This window comes from Panthera tigris, chromosome B4 (genome assembly GCF_018350195.1).
Source record: "Panthera tigris isolate Pti1 chromosome B4, P.tigris_Pti1_mat1.1, whole genome shotgun sequence".
Lineage (NCBI taxonomy): Eukaryota > Metazoa > Chordata > Mammalia > Carnivora > Felidae > Panthera > Panthera tigris.
In genome coordinates this window covers 81,000,457-81,024,133 of record NC_056666.1, presented here as the reverse complement: position 1 = coordinate 81,024,133, position 23,677 = coordinate 81,000,457, and the positions used below count along the sequence as shown (strand labels likewise).

Sequence of the window (23,677 nt, the reverse complement as noted above, 5' to 3'; positions counted from 1 at the left end):
TATTTATTCAAAAAATATTTATTGAATACCCACTACATGGCAGACACATGTTCTAAATGAGGAGGAATAGTGACTTCCAGTAAATGTTTAACAGCTGCCTCAGTGAGTGGAGGTGAGGAGCCCATCGGTAGAGTTTATCAATTTTTAAGATGTAAAGTCTCTCACCATGGCAGGTGATGTGGCCTTTCTGAATGCAGAATTGAGGAGACACAAGCACAGTTGGCTGTTGGGAAGTGTAAAGGCAGGTCCCAGTACAGCACTGCTGGAACACATCATTGTGTCTACAAAGTGGACAGAGATCCCTGCTTTCATGGGGGTGAGGGAGGGGTGTGAGACAGACAATAAGCAATGGACATGATTGATTAGTACATTATATGGCCTCTTGTAAATTAATCAATGTTATGTAAAGGAAGAGAAAATTTAAAAACCTTGGAGGTGGGGAGCCACTAAATTTTAAATAGCGTCATTGGGGTGGGCCTTATTGAGGGGACATGTGGATGTCTGGCTTATCCCATGCAGATATCTGGGAGGGGAGTATGTCAGGGTTAAGAAACATTTAGTGTAAATACAGTAAGGCCGTAGGAGGAAAATAATGTTCTTTGCAAAGAAATATTTATTTGTTTCTTCTTTTCCAGTAGTTTTGAATGTATTTATTATTCTTGTGCTAATGCCCTGGATAGAACTGTCAGTGGAGTTCAGAATAAAAGCAGTGTTGGTTGGCTTGTAATAGATTTTTGTTAAATAGGTTTTCTATGAACAAAGTATATATATTATGAACAAAGTATATTATGAAATAAAGAAGGCATCTTTTGCACTTCAATGAATTGTTCCTGTAAACTGTTATATCAAAATAGCCAGTAAAGATAAGAGAAAGTTATAACTCTTAGCCATTGATTATCAAAAAGAGCAGTTTAAGTTTAAGCACTTGTTTAAATATACCCCTGAACCATATGTAGTCATATCTGGTATCTAGGAATATTTATTTCTTCAGGTTTTTTTTTTTTTTTTTGAAGAACTGGTATTGTGTATCTCATAATTATGGAATTCCAAAAAAAAAAAAAAAGGGATTAATTCAAGTTTTCCTAATTATGTTTTATTTTTTATTTTATTTTTTTATTTTTTTATTTTTTTTTTATTTTTTTTTTATTTTTTTTTTATTTTTTAATATATGAAATTTACTGTCAAATTGGTTTCCATACAACACCCAGTGCTCATCCCAAAAGGTGCCCTCCTCAATACCCATCACCCACCCTGCCCTCCCTCCCACCCTGCCCTCCCTCCCACCCCCCATCAACCCCCAGTTTGTTCTCAGTTTTTAACAGTCTCTAATGCTTTGGCTCTCTCCCACTCTAACCTCTTTTTTTTTTTTTTTTTTTCCTTCCCCTCCCCCATGGGTTTCTGTTATGTTTCTCAGGATCCACATAAGAGTGAAACCATATGGTATCTGTCTTTCTCTGTATGGCTTATTTCACTTAGCATCACACTCTCCAGTTCCATCCATGTTGCTACAAAAGGCCATATTTCATTTTTTCTCATTGCCACGTAGTATTCCATTGTGTATATAAACCACAATTTCTTTATCCATTCATCAGTTGATGGACATTTAGGCTCTTTCCATAATTTGGCTATTGTTGAGAGTGCCGCTATAAACATTGGGGTACAGGTGCCCCTATGTATCAGTACTCCTGTATCCCTTGGATAAATTCCTAGCAGTGCTATTGCTGGGTCATAGGGTAGGTCTATTTTTAATTTTCTGAGGAACCTCCATACTGTTTTCCAGAGCGGCTGCACCATCCTAATTATGTTTTAAATTGATAAATTATTTAGCACAGAAAATTTTAAACTGGGTAATGAAAGATGTTTTTTGATTTCTCAAAATATATATAATTACATTTCTCTTTCAGTGGTACTGTTTCTTATATAATTACTAATAGTGCTATAATATGGAGAGGATAGTAACTGCAATATTCTAATAAGACTGTCAAGCTGTATTTACAGTCTTTGTATAGTAATTTAAAATAATGTTAAACTTGACTGAATATTTTCTGAATTTCTAAAAAGAGTATTTCCTGATGAAATTATAAAACACAGTTTTCTCCCCAATGCTCTTGCTCTTTTTCTGTCTCTGAAATCTCTAAGAATTACTGTGGAAAACCTGGAATTTAAAACTATTTAAAAGAAGGAACTGAGGCCAAGCTCATAGTTACAGAGTGGAAAGACTAGCTCAAAGGTGGGGAAATGAATGAAAGAGGGATGGAATTTGAGTAGAAAATACATATATGTATGTATATATATATATATATATATATATATATATATATATATATATATATTCAAATATCCTCAGTAAACTGCTGGCAATAGAAATAAAAGCAATGAAAAATAACTCCAGTGAGGCTATGTGTATTTAATAGATTTTTGAGGGGCCCTATTTTTTAACTATTCTTCATTATGCCTTTAATTTATGACAGTACTTTTAATTTTTTTCATTTTCTTGAGAAGAATACAATCTTTCTTGCCCTGTCCATGAAGGCTCGCCTGACTTGCTGATTCCTTAGGCTATAAATAAAGGGGTTCAGCATGGGGGCCACTGAGGTGTTTAGCACAGCAACTCCCTTGCTCAGAGACACTCTGTCTTTTGCTGATGGATTAATATACATGAAAATGCAGCTGCCATAGGAGATGGAGATGACGATCATGTGGGAAGAACAGGTGGAAAAGGCCTTTGTCCTCTGACTAGCAGAAGGAATCCTCAAAATCGTTCTGATGATATATATGTAGGACAGAATTATTAATGCCAAAGTGAACAGTAGAGTAAGCACAGCACAGGAAAAACCCACTATCTCTAGGAATTTTGTGTCTGAACAAGAAAGGTGTAGTAAGGGGAAATAATCACAGGTAAAATGGTCTATAACATTGGACCTACAGTAATCAAGCTGCAAGAACAGCATAAGTAATGGGAATATGATTAAGAATGACATTAGCCATGAAGCAAAGACAAGGAGTATGCAGACTCTGTGATTCATGATGGTCATGTAATGGAGAGGTTTGCAGATGGCAATGTAACGGTCATAGGACATGGCGGCCAGAAGGCAAAATTCAGTGACTCCCAAGAGAATGAAAAAAAAAAACTGAGTCATACAATCATTAAAGGAAATGGTTTTATCTCCTGTAATCATAGTGCCCAGGAACTTGGGTATGCTGACAGTTGTGAATGAAACCTCTAATACGGAGAAGTTTCTGAGGAAGAAATACATGGGGGTCTGGAGGTGGGAATCCAGCAGGGTAAGGGTGATAATGGTCAGGTTGCCAGTGATGCTGAGCATGTAGGTGACGAGCAGAGAGACAAAGATCACCACCTGAAGCTGTGGGTCATCTGACAATCCCAGGAGGATAAACTCTGTTATTTCTGTGTGGTTTCTCATACTTTTCTTCTCTTGTATAATCTAGAGGGAAAAGCACAAATAGAAGGATTAGAGGATTATTCATGGATACTGCTGGAATATGTCTCTGGAAGTAAACGTATCATACCACATTGATTTAATTTATGAGATCTTTAAGACAATAAAAGTAGGTAACACGTTTTAAAGTACATTTTTGCCATATGGCACACTCTGTATTTTCCACATAATGTTTCTTCTTAAAATCTTTATTTTACAGATTGGAAACTGAATCTAAAACAGTTATTAAAAATCTTATCTGAGTCATATACCCTAAATGAGAAAACAGGGATTTTAACCCAGGTTTTTCTGAATGTTTGATAATGGGAATAGAAATCCTGCCTGTTGACACAGAAATACTTCTCTCAAGGGTTGCCTTCTTTTTGGGAAACTCCTTGTCCTTTTTCCAACCACAATAAAAGTGTCTCATTTCCTCATTCCTCTCACCAAATTTCCTGTATTATTACTTACCTGTAAAATATAGAAAGACAAATGTGTCAGGAAAAAGGTCCTTCAAATGGGGAGGTCTCCAAAATTTGAAAGTCATTGATGTTAAATCTTTAACAGTGTGACAAATTTCTGTTTTCATTCTGGCTCACATTCTCCTTTCAACCACCTACTCCTCATCTCAAGCCACAGATAATGAATTCATTGCCATAATGTTAATGTCCTCAGATTCTACAGTGTACAGAATACGGAAAAGGCAGGGCAGAAATTTAGTAGATTGGACTTACATATTTCACGGGCTAAGGAAGCAAAATTGTATGAGTATCTAAAATAAACATGATCTTCTACAGAACTTTTTTCCTTCAAAATTTCTTCCATCTAAACCTTGTAGTGTATTCTCTCTGTATATGTCTTCTGCTTTCTATCGCGTATAGTATTTTTATATTTTCCTTTCTATGAACGTTAGCCTTTACTTGTAGAGCTTTATTTTGTCAATACCTGGGAGTAATCAAGGAGACAGCACATGAAATCCCTTTATTTTCTCTTCCTGAATTATAATCATCATCATCATCATCAATGCATTTTAGAGAGAAGCTAAAAGTTCCCTCAATGAATTGAACTGGTCCATTATCATATCCCTTACTCTGGGCATTCTCATTAAATAGTTAGGTTTTCAGTTCAGTGTCCTGAGAGAAGTTTTGCAATAGAATTTTTAGTTTAAAGATGTCAGATTGTTGATTTGTAGTATATAATGCATCATAATACTGTGAAATTTTTTGTTTTTTTCTCTTACATCTTTGATCTGTCTTCTCGCTCACTTCCCCTGTGTAGCCAAAAATATTGCTGTTGATTAGAAGGTACATTTGAGGTAAGATGGATAGTGCTAATGCTATTGGGAAAGTATGTGAGGTTCACAAGAAATGAGTATTTCTTAGGGACTGGAGAAAACAGGCTGAAGAGCACTTACTTGAGGAAAAAGACATCACAATGACATATTTTGTAAACAAACTTATGGCAATTCAAGTGTGTAATAGATATTTCAATTAGGTCATTGTTCTTGAGGTGCCTGGGTGGCTCGATTAGGGTCTGGTCTTGATCTCACAGTTCATGAGTTTGAGCACCACAGCAGCTCTGTGCTGTCAGCAGAGCCTGCTTCAGATCTACCCTCTTCTCTCTGCCCCTCACCTGCTCACACACTCTCTCTCAAAATTAAACATTAAAAAAATCTTTAAAAAAATAAAGGTCATTGTTCTTGATTAACAATCCTCTATAACTAATAGCTGTATAGATCCTTTGATCTCTCAGCCATTTCTCTGATGTTTTTGGTGGAGTAATGAAAAATTTATCCAAGAATCTAAAACATCATTTTAGGCTTTCCTTCCTAACCACTCATCCATATTTCTTCTTCCCCGTCACATGTAACTTATGATCACAAATTTAGTATGCTCCCTGCCCCTTTTTGTTTCAATGAATTTGAACCCATCCTGGGTATCTTTGTTGAACTATGTTGGGTGGCTCATGAAAGTGAAAATTAACCTATTTAATGAACAAATACTTGCTGTTGTGCTAAATGAAATAACTGATGCATGTGAATAAAATAATAAGCACCAACTAAATATTTTATTTAAATAAATGACTTTTAGGACACCTCTGCCATTTCATATGAATTTTAAGGATGGCTCTGTTGAGAAGAGAATAGTGTCTTCCTATGCCCAACTTAAAATGCAACAATTTAAAAAGACCTATTAAGGTATAAGAGCTTGTGTTTCCTTGTTTGTTTTTTTTAATAATTAGGAGAGATGGTTAGAGTCTCCCTAAATTCCACACTTTAGTTGGAAACTAACTGTATCATTCTGCATTCTCTATGTGTGCTGAAATCTCTCAAGTTAAAACTCCCAAAAAAGGTGTGAATGCGTATATCCTCAAGGCAATTTGTACCCACAACATTACTACGCAGTTTTCCAATTCTCTATGTCTCTCTCACTTGACAATCTTTTTCTTGGTTTTAGGTCTGTATGTTAGGCCAGTTTGTCAAAATAGAGAGCAAAATGCTGGTTTAATCTGATATCTTGAGTAATTGGTTTACACCAAGTACTATTTTTTTTCTGGAATGATTCATTCCATTTTTGATGTATGTTTGGTGACATCTAATATCATGTAAGAACTTCATGGTGACTGAATGCAAAAAATCTCATAAGATGAACCAATTTAGATTCTTTTTCGGATTATTATTTTAGTAATGCCTTAGAGTATTCCTAAAGTGTGTTCAGAATGCAGTTTACCTGAGTCCTCTGAAAAAAAGATAGGACCTTGCTTTTTTATTCTAATAGAAAGGGGATATTTAAATCCCAAGTCAGATCAGAGCACCAACCAATATGAATAGGAATAATGAAGGAAAACAGTAATCATCTAAATCACTTCTAAATCTGTAGGTTTTCATAGGTAGGTGTTCTACTTAAACCCTGATTATCTCAGTCTGTTAACCAGGTAACTATATTTGTAGATCATTTTCAATTTAAAAGGGAAAGGGCTTCTTATAAAACAAAGGCATCAGAACTTAATATTAATTTATAATGCATGGTATTATTGGGGCAACCTGTGGGCTTTGCACTCAAAGAGAAATTAAGTAGTTTAAAGTTAAAAATGCAACTTAGCTACATTATAGTATAGTATTGTAACTTTGGACAAGTTACTTAATCTCTCTGAGTTTTAGATTTTTTTTAACTTTTAAAATGAGAATAATATATTATGGAAATAGAGCTAATTTAAATACAAAGTAAAATTGTACAACAATTTTATAGCATGTACTCCCAGACAGCAGTTACTAATATCCCTATTATTCCTAAAAATAAAATCAACGATCACACTTGAGGAATAGAGCCCCAGTGCAAAATGACAAAAACCGTTTTTGTAGTCCCTCATGTGAGAGACTGCTAACGGTGTATGTTCTTACCTCATTTACTAATTTTTATAATCCTGTGTTGGTTAAAAGAAACTGACAATGAGAGAGGTTAAATAACATAAACAAGGTCAGACAGCTACTAAATGATAGAATTGAGCATGGGCTACCTAGTATTCAATACCTATATTCAGTGGGGGAGACCAAACTCAGAGAAAATAATTCTGAAAATTAATAAAGGAATAAATTATGAGAAATAGGAAATGTAACATGCTCATTTTCATAATCCTTGATGCATTCGGAAAGAAATAGCAACCCCCAATTTTTCTATATGATCTGATGAAAAGTTGAGTTAAGAATGAATGAATCAGGGGTGCTGGGTGGCTCAGTCGGTTGAGCAACTGACTTTGGCTCAGGTAATGATTCTGTGTCTCCCTCTCTCTCTGCTCCTCCCCCACTCATGCTCTGTCTCTCTCTGTCTCAAAAATAAATAAACATTAAAAAAAATTTTAAAAAAATGAATGAATCGGTGCTAAGAAAAGGACATTTTTCATTGGCTTCAACTTTACAGCCTTACCTCTACTTGTCATACAAACGTTCTGCATCAGCTGGTTGCAATGATAAAAATCCACATTGACAACTATTTCAGTTTTAGGTTAGGAGATTCAGTATTCCTAAAAATCACTCTTAATACATTTGGAATTACTTTATTTCTATAGTTTATATTCTATTACTCATTATCCATGGTAATTATGGGAGCAAAAATAGTGAAGACAAGCTAGGTTTGGAGTTGCTTTGGCCTTTCTGGACAAAGATTCTATATGGACTTTCACCTGCATAGGTACATGTTTTATCTACCATAAATACCTATCTCTCATGGCTATTACTCCAGTGAATCAAATGTGCCAACAAGGGCTTAGAGAAAGTACACTAAGGGATTATAAAAATGTTATCAACATTTGCACCAATATTGGAACAGCAAACTTTTGTGATAATACCCAAAGAGTTACAAAGGGCATGTGAAGTAAGCCAGAAACGGATGGAATATTTTGCACATTATCTAAGTGAGAAAATAACTTAGTTGCAAAGCTTTTGGGAGAGGTCTCCTGAATTTCCTAAATCAGAATTTCTTTGACAAATTGAGGCCCCCACTTCTTTTCTTGGTGAGTTAAATACTGGGACAACTTAATCTTACATGAAAACATTACATTTTTATCATACACTAAAATGTCTCCATTAAAGTGACTCTCCAAGCTAGTAGTATCACATAAATTGTTCAGAAATGCTGAATGCAGAGCAATACAAAGAGTGGGATAGAGTTCAGTGCTTAGTGGATTCCCATCGAAAGGCGTGAAAAAATATGGATTAAATACTCATTGAACTCTTCAACATTTTCCAAGAATCATTCTCGCAAAATAGAAATGGTGCTAATTCTTGAGAAGGATCTACTATCCAGAAATCCTTTTCCATTTGAAAGATGTGCTGGGTTTAACCCTGTAATTAATGAAAGCATAATATCTGGAAAGGTGTCATGATTTTACAATTCAGATTCCTTTTTGTCCATTTTAGAAACAGCAAAAAAAGAAGCTTGTTGACTCATGCACTATTTGTTTTCATTCAACAAATATCTTTCCAGGACCTGCTATCTTTAAATAGTATACAAAACACTGGGAATAAAATGGAATCAAAATAGATACGAGTCCCACTGTCCTATAATAACCAAAATCAAGGGTAAACCGATGAGAGAAAATGTGAAAGATATAAAGTAACCTGTTTCTCAGTTCAGAACTTTTTCTACTACACCAAGCCAGTTTTTATTCAGCAAACTTACTCCATTATACTAGGTAATATGCCCTATTGACCTCATTATTTCTGAGTCATTTTTCTAACATGAATTTATACAAAAGTCCACTTTCAACACGTTCTAAGCTTTCTGTTGAATCACATGTTCATCAAAAGTTTCCCCTGAATAGTGATTCTTTGCTTGTTAAACACTCTAATTTATCCTCATTCAACCATCATATCTAATAAAATTATATTTGGAGGTCAAAGTAATTTGGGGCTGATGATCTAATTGTTCATATCACGACTAATAGCATAACCAGCATATCTATTAAAAAAGCTATTTTAACAGATTTCTTTAATATCTACTCAAGTTTTCAAGTATACAAAACTTTGTTACATTAGGGCTCAAAATTTTCAAAAACATATTTTTGGATTGATATATAAGTGCTTGTGCTATACAAGAACACCAATGGGAGGCAGTTTACCAGAAAGATTTTTAAAATGGCATCCTAGGTCCAAGAGAGAGAGGTTCAAATGCAAGGTATGATATTTACTCATGTTGCAATCTTGGAAAATTGTTAAAGGCCTTTCTTCATTTATAAAATAGGATTAACAATGAATCTGCAAGTTTTTAGAGAATTAAAGAAAACATTATGTGGAGCCTTCTGTTTCTGTAAGGAGTGGATTGATATGCCCTGATACTCAAGAAACGAACATATGGAAATGTGAGATTAAATGGAAAAACAATGTGCTTGAAGACAGAGGACACCTTCAGTGTCCAGTTCTGCAAGTAAGGAGTTGCAAATCACCACTCAAGTCTAACAATAAGGAAAAAAGATGAACAGATTGAAAAATCCACTCTCTTTGTATCCTTAGGGAAGGCAAATCACTGTCCTTAAGATTGGAAATCATATAAATACAAGAAGTGAAGGTTTAAGGGAACAGAGACTTGGGAGCCAAAACTACCACAAGGTCCAGTGCCAGCACAGGAAAACCGGAAGTAAACTGATAATTTGTGGAGGTTCAGGGAGGAAACACGGAGTTAAAAGCTCTGGGGGGACCAAGATATATGAGGCCCCATCCCATTTTTGAGATATGCTTCCAGGAGCTCAACCAGGTTCAGGTAGTGAATGTCAGAGAAAAATCACCTCATGCTTCTGTCAGGGGCAAGAGAAAAGGAACCATTTTGAAATGCATCAGAGCACTGTGTTGTTGTTGAGAGAGCCTGCCCTCACAGAAATCTTAGATGGCCAGAGACAAACCTGCTGGAACACTATCAGAGCTTAACTGACCCAGGGAGAGAAATACCCAACTCCAGTGTCCTCTAGCCTTCCACGTAGGACAAGGGAAATACCCAGCTCTAGCCCACTCTAAGTTTCCTGTCTGACTGAACTGGGGAGAAAGAACTGAGAAACCCTTAGGAAGTTTACAGTCCAGAGGCCTAGGCTCACTAAGAGACTGAGACCTAATCATAGGACTGTGAATCCTTCCCCTCCCCCGATGCCTGACTCTCACAGCCCCTAAAGGCTATTTGCTCCAGTTCTTTTTACCCAGTGCATCATGTCTGGTTGTCAAGAAAACAGTACAGAGTTAAAAAAGGAAAAAAAAAAAAAAAGTTTTGAAGAGGCAGAGAATGATTCAGAACCAGACATGACAGAGGTGTTAGAATGATTAGACTGGAAATTTAAACCAACTATGATTAATATGATAAGGGCTCTCCTGGATAAAGCAGATGGAATGCAAGAATAGAAAGGTAGCATAAGCAGAGAATGAAAAATCCAACAAAACAAAAGAAAACAAAAAAAAATCCCTGAAGGAATAAAGAATTCCTTGGACAAACAGAAACTTAAGTGTATGTTTTGTCAGTGTTCCAAGCTTGAAGGAAATGTTAAAAGAAATGCTTTAAAGAGAAGGAAAATAATATAATTCACAAAGTCAGATTTCCATAACGTAAGGAAGAGCGTTGCAGAAGGAATAAGTGAAGGTAAAATAAAAACATTTGTTTGTTAACTCAGGGATCCTGACATACTCTAGGTGACTATGGGCTGCTGAGAACAAAAAGGATCTGGATGGCCTGCCGTTGCTTCCAGGACCCGAGTTACCCCAGACAGAAACAGAGCTCAGAAAGAAATTACAAGCTCCATGAAAAGCAAAAAATGAGTAAAATCTAACTAGGAATATCCATGTGAAATTCTGAGAATGCACATCCTTAGAAAAGGCTTGAGAGGCCCCCAGAATCTCTAGGGGGACTGAATGGTGACGGTCTTGCTCTGCACAAATCTGGTTTTACAAGACTGTGAGAGATGGTTGTGTTTTCAAATGTGTACATAACAATAAAAAGGTAGTAGGAATGTGAAGAAACAGAGAAAAATGGTCCAATCAAACAAATGAAATCTTCATTAGCCGACCCTGGAGAAATAAATGCACTACTGACAAATTATGCTCAATGAACTAGGAAAGTGGCATGTTTTTAGTTTTATTGCATTTATTTTGAATTTTTAATAAATATATATATATACATATATATATATGTATGTATATATTTAAATAACACAGAACATGGAAATTCTATAAATAGTGCTCAATATCATGATCAATATTTTCCTTGATAATATGCACTAAATTTCACAAAATATAAAGCTCTACATTTAAAGTGTAATTCACTACTCCATATTACTTCTAAGGACTGAATGTAACATACAATATATAGGAAGTGTATATTTTTAAATGTTAAGAAATTACCAATGAATATCTTGAAAACACGAAAGAAATCACACACTGATTTTGAAACTCTACATTCAAAGTATGATAGGCTGTTATATGTATTTTTTAGGGATTTTTTATTAATAGAATTAAAACTGTTTTTCACATTCTGTTATAGGGTATGTCTTAAAGAAATCCATACCCAAAAATTTTGTAGGAGAAATAAAGTTTACCATATTTTAAAACAAGTGAATAAACCATGCATTGGGGAAATCTGGGTGTGGAAGTGGAAATGGACTGGAAAAACATTAAGTTAACTGTAAGGTGGCATATAAGAGACTATGGGAACAAGCATACGGATATAGACATTTAGGAATTTTAAGATTTTACCTACTTACTCTTTAGCATGTCCTTTGTTTGCCAAAATAAATATTTGAAGAAAATACTACTTTATGGACCACATCTTTGAAGGCTTGCTTCACTTGCTGGTTTCTCAGAGTGTAAATGAAGGGGTTCAGCATGGGGGCAACAGAGGTATTGAGAATAGCTACTCCCTTGGTCAATGATGCCCTTTCTTTTGCAGAGGGATTAGCATACATAAATATACAGCTTCCATAAGAGATGGAGATGACAATCATATGAGAGGAACATGTGGAGAAAGCCTTTTTTCTCTGACTGGCAGATGGGATTCTCAAAATAGTTCTGATAATATACATGTAAGATAAAATCACCAATGCCAGAGTGAATAGCAAAGCAACCAACGCAAAGTAAAAACCGATGACTTCTAGAAACCATGTATCTGAACAAGACAGTCGTAAAAGGGGAAAATAGTCACATGCAAAGTGATCAATGACATTGGAAGCACAGTAATCCAGCTGGAGCAGAAGCATGAGGGGTGGGAAAATGGTCAGGAACCCTCCCAGCCACGCACAGAGCACAAGCCAGGTGCAGAGTTTCCTGTTCATGATGGCGGTGTAATGCAGAGGCTTGCAGATGGCAATGTAGCGATCATAGGACATGGCAGTGAGAATGTAAAATTCTGTCACCCCCATGAAAATAAGGAAAAAGAGTTGGGCTGCACAATTGTTAAAGGAAATAGTTTTATCCCTGGTGATAATTGCTCCTAGAAATCTAGGAATACAGACAGTTGTAAATGAGATTTCTAAGAAAGAGAAGTTTCGGAGGAAGAAATACATTGGTGTCTGTAGATGAGGGTCCACCAAGGTTAGAGTGATGATAGTCAGGTTTCCAGCGACACTTAATATGTATGTGATAAATAAGAAGAGGAAAATCACAATCTGAAGGTCAGGATCATCAGAAAGGCCAAGCAGGACAAACTCTGTGATCACTGTGTGGTTCATTTCTGTCTCTCTCTCTCTGTCTCTCTGTCTCTCTGTCTGTCTCCCTCTCCTTTTTCTTCTCTTAAAGATATTTAGGTGGCAAGAGTATTAAAGGGAGGAGATGAAAGATATAATACATGATGATCAATATCACCGTCATCGATACAATTCTAAAGTATGTTCTATAATCCATGCTGATCTTATTTTCAGTTGAACTCTATTGTTATATTTAGTTTTCATACACATTCGTGAGTTTTGCTTTATTTACTAGTTTTCTTATTTGAAATGTACCAGAAGTTTGGAAATCTTCATACAGTAACTCACATCATTGAGAGTGATGATTTATCATCATTGAGAGATGATAAATAAAATCAGTACTTCTTGCTTTGTCCAATTTATGCAAATCATTACAATCTTCTTGAAAAATTAAGAGAAATATGCATTTTCTTTCTTTCCTGTCAAGTATTTATTAAACGATGCCACTACCTAGAAGCATAAATGGATAATCTTAATTCCATCACAAGGTAAAAGTGAAGTTTAGAACGGTTAAAGTAATAACCATTATACTTTGTATGATACAAATAATCAATTAATAACTTTCTTAACAAGTAAAATAGGATATAAATTACTAATTATTAATTTACTTCTACATTAATATTTTTGGTGTAGTCATCAAGATTATGTGAGAACATTATATTTTTATATTACGTAATAATACATATGTATTTACTATATGATTGAATAAATAACCTAATTATTTTATTTAACAGAACATACTCACTTACTGGTTTGTCTTGTAATTCCACTGAAATCATTAATGTTTGACATCTTCTGTGACTTGCTAGAAATGTACATATAGAAACATTTTTACTTTTGAGCTTAAAGGGACATACATTATCCATTTTGTGTATTACACTGTGGCACAAACTGGGAAAGAAGTAGTTGCCTCAGATCTTAGTAGCTCTGTCGGTTCTATATTCTGTTTGAATCTTCCTTCTGAGCTATTAGCTTTATGAAAAAGTGTTTGATTCTCTTGTAATTCTGCGTCACAATTATCTTTTACATGAGACCTCTGATCCATAAGGGTATTCCAGAAACATAAAGAAGAATGTCTACCATTGGTACTAACCTATTCAGTTAATTCCCAGCTGTGTTATGCTGTAGATTTGGTTTTGTAAAATTATGACAGTTAACTCCTTTAAATTTAAAGAGTCCAATTTGGGCTGTGAAGATTAGAATGCACCTCATTGCTTCCTTGCCAGACTTTAGCAAAGTTCACTCTGATCAGATTTGATTTGTTTTGTCTCTATTTTCGATGACTCAAAGGAAATAGTTCAGGAAATAAAAATACAATGTCAGAAAGCTTAAAAATATATTGAAATAATATGACAGTCCTCTTCAATAATGTTGATATAAAAACTTAAAGCAATATTTAAAGAGAGAAATGACAGGGATATAACATCGTTGGGTTCTGAGGACAGATTCTTAAAATTGGCTTCCCTCTGGTTGCACTCACAGCTCAAATTTTCCAAGTCTCCTTGTTTTGACCTCAAAAGAAAGTTGTTCGTTGATCTCCTGGGAACAAAGCCAAGGCCAAGCCAGATCTGTGCTATACGGGAGACCATGAGGGATTTCTGGAAGCCTTGCATTTCTCAGTAGCCTTTTAGCTCTTCTGTATGGTGAATCTCCCTTGAGAATGGTTATGTTCACCTTCATATCCCACAGAGAACCTGAAATGTTGTCTTCTATAAAATAATTACTTCCATTAATCACAATTACCTAATATTTCATGAGTAATAAAAAGTTGTGAAACCGACTTTCTTACAAAAATAAAACTCAGAATCTAATTTATTTTTAAGCTTCTGGAAATACGAACTTTTGAACATATACCCTTTTTGTTGTTTATTCTTAGGCTTTGTTAGTGTTGAGACATTGAGAAGTAAGGCCATTTCATAATTCTAAATTAAATAATAACTATTATGATGCACATATCATACTCACATTTTAAAAAAATGCTATTACACTGATTAACCAACTGAGCCACCTAGGTGCCCCATAGCGACTTAATATTAAATGTGTTTTATATCTAAATAAAATAACAAAACATGCATTTAATGTAAAATATACATGATTTTATATAATCAAATAATACAGTCACTAGTGCAGAACTAAATCACAGCTGGGATGCACATTTGTTTGGGAATTACTTACTGGAAGAGGGGAATTAGAACAGAGTAGGCAGAAAAATGGAAGAAATAGGTAGGCCTAACTCAAATTTATGACCATGTAGACTTCATTTATTTATCCTAGTTAAAGGAGCGCTCAGTAAAAGAGAATTTTTGCAGATGTGGCTGTATGTCATAGAGAGTGATACCCTGGTCCACATCACTTTTTTTTTTTTTTTTTTAGTTTTATTGAGATATAATTGACATGTAACACTGTGTAAGGTTAAGGGTACAATGTTTTGACTTTATACAGTTGTATGTATGAAATGATTACAAGGATAGGCGTAGTTAACACATCGATCACTCGTATATTTACCCTTTTTTTTGTGGTGAGAACATTTAAGGTTTACTCTCTCAGCAACTTTCTTTTATTTATTTATTTAAAAAAATTTTTTAAATGTTTGTTTTTGAGAGACAGAGACAGAGCGTCAGTAGGGGAGGGACAGAGAGAGAGAGAGAGAGAGACAGAATCTGAAGCAGGCTCCAGGCTCTGAGCTGTCAGCACAGAGCCCCACACAGGGCTTGAACTCATAAGCTGTGAGATCATGACCTGAGCCGAAGTCGGACACTTAACTGACTGAGCCACCCAGGCGCCCCTCTGCAACTTTCAAGTATATAATATGGTAATCTTATAGATCAGTTTTGTTGCAGTAATGAAATGGTATTTTGTTTTTCCCCTAAAAGCCCAACTAATAGGCAATAAGAAAATCTGTTATTATTTATAGAGGGCAATGTGCAGTCATGCTTCACTTGATTGCAAGCTCGTCTTCATGACTGCCTCTAGTTGCTAGATTTAGAGGCTCAATCCAGGTTTAGGTTTGGGAACGTTTTTTTGTAAGACTACCCTAGAGATGGAATTTAAACTTTTAGCAGGACATACATGTCTAATTGTCATCTTCTTCTTCTTCTTCTTCTTCTTCTTCTTCTTCCTCTTCTTTTTTTTTTTTTTTTTTTTTCTTAGCAGGCTTTGTTTATCAATGGCTGGATCATTAATTCATTATGTACTGCAAGACGGTTCTGTTCTTAATCTGTCATTTTCCAGGTGAATGCCTACTTTATTCTGTAGTTAGGGTTGGTTTTCTAGTATCTTTTTGGGGTATTGTTATGAATTCATGGCTTTATAAATTTTGCTTTTGTTGTAGGTCACATTAGTGATTGACTTAAACATTTCAAGAGAGAGTTAAATTGGGATCACTATCTCTTTGGAGTGCATCTGCTGGGGGAAAACTCTTCCCTTTTGGGCAGTACACTTTTCCTCTTTGATTGCTTCCTTCCCACCTTGGATGACAAGTGTCCCCAGGCTCATGCTATACTTTTCTGTATGAGAACTGGACTGAGTCATTTCTCTCAAGAGTCCTCCTTCCATTGATTAGGAAATCTGGGGTTGATTAGGAACATTAAGAATCTGGGCACTAGCTGTGATAATTACTATGAGTTCGATCATCCTTTCTAGGTATTTTCAGTGGAGAGGGCCAGCAAACACATATATTTTATTTTCAAATAAAATGTCTATGAGCGTAATTTAAATGTATCATTCAAACTTAAGACTACAATACTTTTAGGTTCGCCCCCCCCCCCTTTATCTGTTGAACATTTATATTTCCTTTATTTCATGATTAGAGCCCTGGCTATGAATAGCATTAGATAAAATCGTAATATCACGTTAATTTTCATTTGCTTCTTTTCCTCATGTTGCACATACACCAGTATTAGAATAACAGCCCTACCATCCACAATATTATTCCTACCTAGGAACAGTTTAAGATATTTAAGCTATTTTTGTTGTTGTTGTTGTTGTTGTTGTTGTTGTTAGATTAAATCCCACTTGTATGTCTGGTCCAATTACAGCATTTAAAATCTCTTGGAAGGGTGCCTGGGTGGCTTAGTTGGTTAAGTGCCCGACTTCAGCTCAGATCATGATCTCATGGTTGGTGAGTTTGAGTCCCCCATCGGGCTCTCTGCTGTCTGAGTAGAGCCTGCATCGGATTCTCTATCTCCCTCTCTCTGCCCCTCCCTGCCACTTGCACACACTCTCTCTCTGTCTCAAAAATAAATAAGCATTAAAAAAAGTTTAAATACAAAATAATAAAAATAAAATCTCTTGGAATAATTTAGCTTCATGTGGTTATCTCACCAACTAAATGTACATTAAATAATACAATAAAAATAACATACTTTTTATGAAAATATACATTAAAAGTATACATTTTAATTATATTTATTTCAGTTAAGTGTAATGGCTTATGCTATTAAGATACACATTTCCTTCCATTCTTTCCATCACAATTAAGTTTGATGTGCCTTTTAAGGATTCCTGTGATTCACTGAGCTATTTAAAATTGAATTTTAAAAATAACATTTAACATTGGCAAATAAGGCTAGAAAGCATCTTCATGGCTTTAGTTCTTAAAACATTTTGATATCCTGCCCTCCCTAAATCTTGACCATCAAGTAAATATTCGCAATGGCCCTCTGATAAACTGGTTAATGGCAATTTCACTGATGCTCAGGGTAAGAAAATGACTCTGTTTAAAAAAAAATACATGAGAATCAAAGTCCAAATAATGTCCCTTTGACAGTCTGAGAGAGGACCTTTTGAGTGGTTCCACTTCATCTCAGGTGTTTCAAATGAAATAAAAAATTTAAAATAATTCTTTCTGTTGTGTTGGGTGGAAGAGTCCCTTAGTAATGCGTTAATATTGAAAGTGTTTTTTTTCATCTTATGTATTTACTCACTTATCTCTTCTTTATTTAAAGCTCATTAAATGACATCATGTTCAGAGAGTGTCTCCTAAGCAATTTGCTTTACTGATCATGTAACCCTGTGTCTTTTTCCTTTATTAAATTGTTTAATAAAGGAGTTGTTCATGTTCAGCTTAATATATTAGAGAAAAGGAAAAGAAATTAATTCAGTTAATTATGGGCAGCATCGAGTTCAGCTTCATAGTTACACTGAAATTCATTTCTGGTACTGCTCATTGATTCTTGACAAATTAGAATTCATGTGAAACCTTCTTTCTGCCTGAATTAAACAAAATCTCCACAGTTGACTCCACTGAGTGGTTGGAACAATTATTAGAATTGTCTTTTACTCTCTTCATAATTATTTTAAGTACCCTTTTCCCTGGAGAAATCAGAATACTTTACATTTATTCATTTCATTAAAAATGAGCAGATTCAGTTTTTAGAATTCATACAGTTGTGTATAGTGACAGATCAAGGGAAAGAGAGATCACCAAATCACATTTAATAATGTTTTCAGAAATAGTAACATCATACCTATAAGAGTTTATGCTGAATATCAATACATAACCTCATGCTTTTGGTTTATTATTTATTTATTTGTTTGTTTTTCTTTTTTTTTTTTTATTTTCAAGTTAGTTAACATACAGTGTAGTCTTGGCTTCAGGCATAGAACCCAGTGATGCACGTCTTGCATATGACACCCAGGGCTCATGCTTTTGGTTTGTTAACTAGCTATCTAAAATATGAACAAGGAAGGAAAAGTAAATAAATTGTTAATAAAGTTATGGCATTTAAACTTACTACTAACTTGTGCTTAGGACATTATAGGGTGAGTTTATTATCATAGAACATGTATGGCTTTTGCCATTAGGAAGACATGGACTGAAAAGGCAAATGAACCACTTAATAGAATTTGTGACTTTGGATGTTACTTGATTTTTTTAGGCTTCAGTTTTCTTTGACATGGATTTGAAATTTCAAGAGTGTTTTAATTTTCAATTTTTATTTATTTTCGGGAGAGAGAGAGACAGTGTGTGAATGGGGGAGGGGCAGGGAGAGAGGGAGACACAGAATCTGAAGCAGGCTCCAGGCTCTGAGCTGTCAGCACAGAGACGGACATGACACGTTAACTCACGAACTGCGAGATCATCACCTGAGCCGAAGTGGGACGTTTATTCCAACTGAGCCACCCAGGCACCCCTCAACAGTGTTTTTGACAGTTAATTGAAATAACATAACTAATGTGCTCTTTTATGTAACACTTACTAACATACATGAATAGCCTCTTTACTTATTTTTTTTTTTTAGTTGGAATTAATTCCTAACTTTAGGAAGGATATTCATGGTAGTTGTGATTTCACAAAGGCGTTATTTATTTCAGTGATACTTAAGGACTTTTATTATTTATTTCATTTAGTCCTTTAAACACAGCTATGAAATTTTATTCTCTGATTCTACATTCCCACATGAAGAACTGAGGCTGATACAGTTGTATACCTTCCACAAATTCACACAGCTAGCAAGTGTCCAATATGATCTTAGACTTCCTAAAATTAAAGTCTGTTTTCTTAAACACAATACCACATGGACTATATCCAATTGGCAACACACGTAGATAGTAACTTCCTTTTTTAACTGAGGATGAATTAATTGATATAATAAAACAAAATATACTATTTTGTTTTTATACTTTTTGATATATCCAGTTGTAAATTGTAACCGCAATATATTTTTTCCCTTGACATTGTTTTTTAGAGATTAGCAACCACATATCTCAATTCCTAATGCAGATCTCTACTGAATGCATCTCTACTCAATGCCATTTTTTAAACTGGTAATCTACTACATTGTACTAAGTCTATTCATTAACTCCATTTTTTTAGTCTAACTTTTTTTTTTTTTTTTAATTTATTTTAACGTTTATTTATTTTTGAGACAGAGAGAGACAGAGCATGAGCGGGGGAGGGTCAGAGAGAGAGGGAGACACAAAATCGGAAGCAGGCTCCTGGCTCTGAGCTGTCAGCACAGAGCCCGATGCGGGGCTCGAACTCACGGACCGTGAGATCATGACCTGAGCCGAAGTCGGACGCTTAACCGACCAAGCCACCCAGGTGCCCCATTTTTAGTCTAACTTCTAATAGGAAGTCTGGGTATCGTAATACTGCTAATACTTTAGATTTTTTCTTGATCATTCTATTTCTCACTAGCAACAGCTGTTGAAGAATTTCTTATTTTGATTAATGTTCTAATTTATATGCTAAGTATAATATTAGGAGTTAGTACCGACGTGGACTACACTATAATAATATGATCATGTCCAAATGAGAAAATGTGAGTGAAAAACACCCGTAAGATTGTGTAGGTACTGGGGCGCCTGGGTGGCTCAGTCGGTTAAGCGTCTGGCTTTGGCTCAGGTCATGATCTTGCGGTTCGTGAGTTCAAGCCTCGCGTCAGGCTCTGTACTGACAGCTCAGAGCCTGGAGCCTGTTTCAGATTCTGTGTCTTCCTCTGTCTCTCTGACTCTCCCCCGTTCATGCTCTGTCTCTCTCTTTCTCAAAAATAAATAAACGTTAAAAAAAATTAAAAAAAAAAAAAGATTGTGTAGGTCCTTAGTAAAAGCTATGCAAGCAAACAAGTTTTTGTCAGTTTGTTTTGTTTTTCAAATCAAGTTATGATATTGGCTGTTATAGCAGAAGACCGCAGGCAACTTATACAACTTTTCTGAGCATCTATTTATTCACTTGTAAAAAAAGAGATAATTAGTCTAATTTACTATCTAGCTGTGAAGATTAAATATGATATGATTGAGGACATATGTAGTTCAGCATACAGCACAATACAAATGTTCTCTATAGAACAAATTTTATTAAATTTTTATCAAACTTCCTGGTGGCTTAAGTTTAGAGATAATTGCCTAAATATTCATGTATTAAATATTTTTTAAAAAATACAAATAAACAAGGAAAGTATGTTAAAAAAGATACATAATGCATGCCTTAAGGATAACTGGAAAACAGAAGACGTACGATGTTCAAATCATACGTAGTAAAATAAACGCTCAAGTCAACTAAATGAGTTGGAAGAATTAGATACTGCACATAGTGTGCAAAAAATATGGTTGTTACAGATAATTTCATACTTTTAAACTTTACAAAAGAATCTGTGATATTGTTAACAAAAAGTGTAAGTTGATGAAAACAGTGTTTACTCCTTTAGCCATTACAATATACAAAATTATATCATTCAGAACAATCAGGAAAATGATTTACATTTTATAGCCACTGGATTTCTATTTAGAATTGTAAATCAATGAGAAAATGGAACCCACACACAGTTTGAAAAACACAACATAGTTATTTTCAGTGTACAAGAAAGCTTAAGCAAATGAGCACAGCCTTGCAAGTATCTGTGAGATGAATATGGGAGCATATTGTAGAAGTCAAAATTTTGTTTTTCCTTTGGTGGATCTTCCCAGTAACATCCTTTCTTGTTAATACATACTTTCATTTGTTTCTAGAAAACACTACTTTATGAAGCAAGTTTTGGAAAGCTTGTTTTACTTGCTGGTTCCTCAGGGTATAAATAAAAGGGTTCAACATGGGGGCAATTGAGGTGTTGAGAATAGCTACCCCTTTGGTCAGTGATGCTCTTTCTTTTGCTGAAGGCTTGGCATACATGAATATGCAGCTCCCATAAGAGATGGAAATGACAATCAAGAGAGAAGAACATGTGGAAAAGCCTTTTTCCTCTGAGTAGCAGACGGGATTCTCAGAATGGTGCTAAGAATGCACATGTAGGAAAGAATCACCAATGCCAATGTGAAGAGCAGAGTAGCAAAAGCAAAGTAAAGGCCAATCATCTCCTAACACTGAGCTGACATGTATCTGAGCATGAAGTTGTAAAATGGGGAAATAGTCACAGGAGAAATGATCAGTTACATTGGCAGCACAGAAACCTAGCTGGAGGATGAGCATGAGTAGTGGGAAAATGGTAAGGAATCCACCCAGCCATGACCCAAAGACCAGAAGGGTGAAGATATTCTTGTTCATGATGGTGGTGAAATGAAGAGGCCTGCAGATGGCAATGTAATGATCAAAAGACGTGGCCCTGAGAAGAAAAATCTCTGACATACCCATGACGGTGAAGTAAAATAGCTGAGCTAAACAATTGTTATAGGAAATGTCTTAACTTTAGTAATGATTGTCCCCCCAAATCTGGGGATAGATACACTGGTGAATGTAATTTCTAAGAAGCAGAAATTCCTCAGGAAGTAATACATAGTAATCTTGAGATGACATTTTGTCAAGGTGACATTCTGTTTAATGGTGGTTAGGTTTCTGGTGACATTTAATACATAAGCCATAAATAAAGTTAACCTGAAGCTTTGGGTCATCTGAGATGCCCAAGAGAACAAACTCTGTAATCACTGTATGGTTTCTCATACAGATTTTTATTTTCTTTAAGCCAAATATATTGTAAAATAAAGCAAAGCCTCATAGAGTAAATTTGGAAGTTTCATTTCCATTTCTAGTTTTTGGAATAATTTTAGAAAAATAGGTATTTACTCATCTTTAAATGTTTTGTAGAATTCATCTGTGAAGCCATGGACTTTTGATAGTTGAGAGATAATGGATTACTGATTCAATTTCTTTGCTGGTTATCAGTCTGGTCAACTTTTCTATTTCTTCCTGTTGAACTTTTGGTAATTTATATGTTTTTAGGAATTTATCCATTTTTTTCAACTTGTTCATTTTGCTGGCATGTAGTTTTCATAATATTCTCTTAAAATTATTTCTATTTCTGTTGGTTGTGATTTCTCCTCTCTCATTCGTGACTTTGTTTATTTCAGTCCTTTTTCTTGGATGAATCTGGCTAAAGGTTTATCAATTTTATTAATTTTTCAAAGAAGGAGCTCTTGGTTTCATTGATCTGTTCTATTTTTTTTTCTATATCATTTTTTTTTGGTTTAATATTTATTATTTCCCTTCAGCTGCTGGCTTTAGGCTTCATTTGTTGTTTATTTTCTTTCTCTCATAGGTATAAGTTTAGGTTGCTTGTTTGAGATTTTTCTCCTTCTTGAGGAAGACCCGTATTGCCATATACTTCCCTCTTAGGACCACATTTGCTGCATCTCAAAGGTTTTGGACTGTCATGTTTTCGTTTTCATTTGTTTCCATTTATTTTTAAAATTTCTTCTTTAATTTCCTGGCTGATTCATTCATTTTTTTTTTTTAAAGATTATTTATTAATTTTGAGAGAGAGAGAGAGAGAAGCAGAGAAAGAGGGAGAGAGAATCCCAATGAAACTCTGCTCTGTCAGCATGGAGGCTTGATCTAATGAACTATGAAATCATGACCTGAGCCAATATTAAGAGTCAGATATAGGGCACCTGGGTGGCTCAGCCGGTTAAGCGTCTGATTCAGCTCAGGTCATGATCTCATGGCTTGTGAGTTTGTGTGCCACATCGGGCTCTGTGCTGACAGCTCAGCCTGGAGCTTCTACAGATTCTGTGTCTTTCTCTCTCTCTCTGCCCCTTCCCTGCTCACACTCTGTCTCTGTCTCTCAAAAGAGTCAGATATTTAAGTGACTGTGCCAGCCAGGCACCCCGACCCCTTTATTCTTTAGTAGAATGTTCTTAACCTCCATGTATTTGTGGTCTTTCCAATTTCTTTCTTGTGGTTGACTTCAAGTTTCACAGCATTGTGGTCTGAAAATGTGCATGGTATTATCTCAATCTTTTTGTACTGATTGAGACCTGATTTGCGATCCAGTATGTGATCTCTTCTGGACAATGTCCCATGTGCACTTGAAGAGAATGTGTATTCTGCTTTGGAATGAAATGTTCTGAATATATGTGTTCAGTCCATCTGGTCTGGTGTGTCATTCACAGTCATTCTTTCCCTGTTGATTTTCTATCTAGATGATCTGCCCATTGATGTAATTGGGGAGTTAAAGTCTTCTACTATTATTGTATTATTATCAATTAGTTCCTTTATGTTTGTTATGAATTGGTTTATATATTCGGGTGTTCCAATTTGGGAGCATAAATATTTATAATCATTAGATCTTCTTGTTAGATAGACCCCTTTATTA

The 23,677-nt window shown here is 35.1% G+C and overlaps 2 protein-coding genes and 1 pseudogene across 2 annotated transcripts; all 3 read right to left on the bottom strand.

Annotated features, from left to right (window-relative positions):
• Window positions 1–2,486: 2,486 nt before the first annotated feature.
• LOC122240105 (olfactory receptor 6C1-like) lies at window positions 2,487–3,425 on the bottom strand. Its single transcript, XM_042990852.1, has one exon. The coding sequence runs from the start codon at window positions 3,423–3,425 to the stop codon at window positions 2,487–2,489; it is 939 nt and encodes a 312-aa protein (XP_042846786.1).
• Window positions 3,426–11,675: 8,250 nt separating this feature from the next.
• LOC122240532 (olfactory receptor 6C3) lies at window positions 11,676–12,635 on the bottom strand. The gene has a single exon (XM_042993697.1). It carries the CDS (start codon window positions 12,633–12,635, stop codon window positions 11,676–11,678), a length of 960 nt encoding a protein of 319 aa, XP_042849631.1.
• Window positions 12,636–21,087: 8,452 nt separating this feature from the next.
• Window positions 21,088–21,863, bottom strand: LOC122240531 (annotated as a pseudogene).
• Between the last annotated feature and the right edge of the window lie 1,814 nt (window positions 21,864–23,677).